The sequence below is a fragment of the Notechis scutatus genome, chromosome 13 (assembly GCF_049901735.1).
Source record: "Notechis scutatus isolate UNSWTSFEM ecotype Mainland chromosome 13, rNotScu1.2, whole genome shotgun sequence".
NCBI classification, from domain to species: Eukaryota; Metazoa; Chordata; class Lepidosauria; order Squamata; family Elapidae; genus Notechis; species Notechis scutatus.
In genome coordinates, this window is record NC_142021.1 from 448,932 (window position 1) to 453,532 (window position 4,601).

The following is a 4,601-nucleotide window of genomic DNA, read 5'->3' on the forward strand; positions in this document are numbered from 1 at the left end:
GTTTCTCGGTTCAAGTAGGTGAATTTGAAAATAATTGAATACAACAACGAGCTCTTTCTAATTGCATTTATTTTATTGTGCAGAAGAAAAAATTGCCTGGTGTTTCCAACAGCCGGACCCCGAGGGCATTTCTGTCAGCCGAGAACTGAAGGCCCTGCCAGAGCCTCCCTGCTTCCTCAGGTATCTCCTTTTAAAGGTTAAGCATGAGACAATTGTGGGGAAAATTAACTTCCGCCAGGGCCAAGTATTTCAGATTTTCATTACGCATTTGCAGCCGGGCCTTTCCCAACCCCTCTGATCGCAATCTTTGCATCTCAACCTCAGCCAGCAACCCAAACGTTTTTAAGAAAAATATGCCAAGCGACTGTCCTTTACAGAAACATGTTTTGCCACGAGAAGAGCCTCCCTGACCAATCTGATTTGCAAAACCTCCGGAGGACTCTCCAATTAGGAATTTAACCTCCACAACCCTCCTGCAACCGGGCTCTCAAAAGTGCCAAAGCCCAGAGAACTTGAAAGGCTGGAAAACCAAAGTAAGGCCTAGCCCCCCCTTCTCCCCCAGTGAAGAGAACTCCAGCAATGATGACAAAAACAACTTTGCTCCATCGTCCCCAACCTTCCGTCCATCCGTTGGGCAGAATTTAAAAACGGGTCTAAATATTTTGCAGAGCGACCTGGTGCCTGGCTCTTGCGCTCACATTTTTTCCTGCCATATTTGGACACGGGGCAAACTGCTCTGAGCCATTCCCCTTCCAGGGACTCTCGGCCACTGGCACCACTTAATCCCATCCGATCCCACATGGCTGGGCATTGAGGAGGGGGGAGGCTTACCAATAGCCAGCTGAATCAGCCCTTTTCTCTCCCTGCTTCCTGAGCAGCCCAAGGCAGACACCCCAGAGATTTGCCCCACTCAATGTCCAACCCACCAATCCAGGCCAAAGCCCTGTTGCTCTGTGTGCGCAGCCAGCTGTCCGTCTCCTCCCCTTCAAGGAGCTGCAAAGCGCCAGAGGCCCCCGGAGTGGCTGCACCCTGCCTGAATGCCTCCGTCCCAGGCAGAGCTGCCCAGAGACCGGCCTCTTCTTTGAAAGCCCCCTCCCCACCAGTTTCAAAAGGGATGAGAAAGGAGGAGGGGGCAGCGATGGTTACTCAGGACTGCCGGCTGGCCCCTCCACGCCAAGGGCAGCCTACCAGACCTGCCTGAAGGCCCACCAGCGGGAGGGCTCCTGGGCTCAGCTCCTCCTTGCAGGCACCTTGGAGGGATGCTGCTGGGCCAGGAGGAGCTTCTGGGGACCCCCAGGGTGGGAAGGAGAAACGGAAGCCGAGGACCGGGAAGAGCAAGAGCGTTTCAGATGACAAAAGCTTTATTCAGGGTTGAAAGCAGAAGCAGAGGCAATGAGCGGAGAGGGGGGGCTGGCCGAGCGGCGGCGGAAGACTGGGAGGCGGGGGGGCACTCCGGGGCCTTCCCGGGGCTTAGCTGCTGCGGTAGAAGGCGCCCTGCTGGTGCCACTGCATGTCCCGGATGCGCCGGACCGACTGGATGTGAGGCTGCTGGGCTCCGAACTCGAGGTTGTCCTTGTAGTCGCCCTTCTCAAACAGGCACTGGTACCCACGGTAGCCAGGGTACTGGTAGCCCACCCACCTGCGGGACAAGGGCCGGGTCAGGTGCGGGCACGGAGCTCCATCCTCCACTCGCACAAGAATGCCCCCAGAATCAGTGACCCAAATTTGGAGCCCCCCTCTGCCCCCCCCCCAAGGAAGGGTCCCCGAGACTCACGTGCCGCTCTGCACGCGCACAGAGGAGACCTTCTCCTGGTAGCCATAGGCATGGAAGCTAGGCACGTCGTCGTCCACAATTTCGATCTTCTTGCCGCTGAAGCTGGGATTCTCGTACAGGACGATCTTGTGCTCCTGGCTGTCCTGCAGGGAGGCAGGGGAGGAGGGGAGGGCCCCAGCCGAGTGGGGGCGGGGGGTGCTGCTGAGCTCCCCAGGCCCAAACTGGATGTTCAGGCTCACTCGAGCGCAGCCCGTCCGGCCTGAGGGCAGGGCAGGGGGGTCTCCGGGCATCTTCCCTGTGGCCGCCGCCACCCTCCTCTCGTGGCTCTGCCTGGCCGCCATCACCATCCCTCCCCAGGGCAGAACCCCATCGCAGGGCGGCCTGGCCAAGGGTCCCTCCCTCCCTTCCGGGACCCCCCCCCCCTTTGGTCACTCACCACTTTGATGGGCCTCAAGGCGGAGATGGTGTCGCTCCTGCGGCTGCTGGTCCAGGAGTCCCAGCGGGGGTACTCCCCCTTCTCAAAGATGAACTGCTCCCCTTTGAAGTGGGCCTGCTCATATCCCACCCACCTGGGAGCAAAGTGAGGCCAGGGTGAGCCCCAGCTGGAAGCCCCCCCCCCCAAGGAGCCCCACTAGAGCTGCTCTCCCTCTGAAGCACTCGGGGGGCTCAAGGGGTGGGAAAGACGATCCACGGGTGCCCCAGCCTGTCCCAGCCAACGGCCTCCCTGCCCCCGAGCCCCCTCCCCCGGCACTTACGGGCCAGAATGCACCATGATGGAGCTGACTTTCTCTATCCCGGCCTCCTTCAAGTTGGGGCAGGGGCTGTTCAGCTCCTGGCAGCGCCCTTGGAAGTTCTCCTGCTCGAAGAGGGCGATCTGGAAGTGCGAGAAGAGGGGTCCGCCAGAGCCTTGGGGTGCCCGGGACCAAGAGGGGAAGGAATCCTCTGCCTCGGGGCCCGTCCAGTGGAGGGGGAGAGCAAGGTGGCTTCTGCCTAGGCAGCCGCCGGTCAGAAGGCCCCTTCCTCCTCCCTCGGCCAGTCCAGCCAGGCCGCCGCCCACCTGCCCGTGGCTGCCTAGGGCTGGGCCCACTGACCTTGGAAGAGGCTTGCAACTGCTTCGAGGTCTGATGGTCCAAGGCCATGGTGACAGGGGGCTGCTCCCTGGGGAGAGAAGTCACAGCAGGGGTAGCACGCAGCCCCCACCCCGTCCACCCGATATGCTCCGGAAGGGCCACCACCGCTCCCTTCTTCCCCTCTTGGAGGCTTGAATGCCCAGGAGGGCACCTGGCACCTCTCCAGCCCAGGGGAGAAGCCAGGCCATTGCCCAGCTCGGGACTGGCATGGGATGGAGAAAGACTCGCCAAGGGGTGCTTGCCAATAAGAGGGAGGAGGGGGAAATTAGCAGTAAGGAGAAAGGAGAGAAGCCTCTTTCTCCAATCCCGGTAAAATCCTGGAAGCGGAAAAGGGATCCTGCCTTCACCGCTCCCAGGGACCTTGGCCATCTGGCCAAGAAAGTGGTCAAGCTTCCTCCCTTTGCCCACTGCGGAGTCTCTCCTTGATTTGGGGAGGGGGCTTCCACCGTCCTCTGCCTCTGCTCTGCCAATCTGCCGTTTTCCTCTCTCGGATTCAACCCGGTTGGGAAAGAGCCCCACGCAAAAGGCACCGTCAAGCCCAGGAAAAAGCCAAGTGGAGGAACCCTACCGGTTGCACCAAAATTTGCTTCTGCTGCTGAAAACCCGCGGCTGAGCCCCACCATTTATAGCAGGCGGCAGAGTCCCAGGCCAGCAGTATTGATCAACATGTGACCCAAACCAAGAATGCTGGATTAAAGTATAATGCAAACAGAGTCAGCTCCCCCCCAACCTCCCTTTGTCCCGGGAGCTATTTCATGAGCTTGCAGTTTGGAGCTGCCCGCTTTGCTTGCTCAGCTCGGTGGGCAAGGAGAGCCCGGTTTTGTTGAGCTCAGCAGGTGCAGCCCCCCCAGGGCCTGGCGCTGCAGAAACCCTCTGCCCTCCTCCCTCCCAAGTGGCCCCAGGGCCGTGTCAGCCGGAGCTGCTCCCTGCAACGCGCCCTGCACGGAACGCGCCCAACCAGCCCGTTGACGGGTGGGCAGGGGGGCTTCTCCATGGCACGGAGGGCTCCAGGTAGCTGGAGGTGGCCGGAGAGGCCTCCTCTCTCTGTGGGAAGCCAGGAATTACATCCGTCATCGGGTGCAGGCGGGGAATCCAGGGACAGAGGCCTTCTCCTCCTGGGGGCAAGCGGTCCAACGGGAGTTGGGGGCAAGCGGCCTGCCATGCAGCTGCCCAGGCCCTGTGCTGGGCCTTCCGGAAGAGCCTGCTACTGTCCATGCTTGCCAGGCTCCTGAGCAGCCCATGGGCACTTCCTGCCCCTGGAAAGTCCCTCTCCCCAAAGGAGGCCGGAGGAGGAAAGCACCCCAGAAGCTCCCCCGGGGCCTGGCCGGGTGCAGCCCCCGCCTGCTTAGCTGCTACTATGGGGGGAGGGGGGGCAGAGGGCTCCCAGGTGGCCTTCTGAATTTGGGGAGGGGTCGGCGGGGCTCCCGTTTCCAGCGCTGGCTCAGAGGGAGACCGAGGCAGGGTCTCCTTTGCAGGCACCCAGTGGCTTTGGGAGACAGGACGCCTCAAGGGCTCCCCCTTGTGGCAACAAGCAGAAGGGAGCCTGGCCGACAGGGTTGAGTGGAAGTGCAGGGCAGCTGCTCCCTTTGACCTGGGAAGGAGGCAGCAGGCAAACTACCTGGATGCCCCTGCAGGGAAGTAAGGAAGAGGGCTGCTTCCACCCATGGAGAGAAGAAAGAAAACCTCAGCCACACCAG

The 4,601-nt window shown here is 61.1% G+C and overlaps 1 protein-coding gene across 1 annotated transcript; it reads right to left on the minus strand.

Moving 5' to 3' along the window:
- Nucleotides 1-1,343: 1,343 nt before the first annotated feature.
- CRYBB2 (crystallin beta B2) lies at nt 1,344-3,578 on the minus strand. The gene is made up of 6 exons (XM_026685515.2): nt 3,473-3,578; nt 2,866-2,932; nt 2,530-2,648; nt 2,211-2,343; nt 1,775-1,917; nt 1,344-1,639 (listed from the first exon to the last, which is right to left on the minus strand). The coding sequence occupies exons 2-6, from the start codon at nt 2,911-2,913 to the stop codon at nt 1,471-1,473; spliced, it is 612 nt and encodes a 203-aa protein (XP_026541300.1). The 5' UTR covers nt 2,914-2,932; nt 3,473-3,578; the 3' UTR covers nt 1,344-1,470.
- Between the last annotated feature and the right edge of the window lie 1,023 nt (nt 3,579-4,601).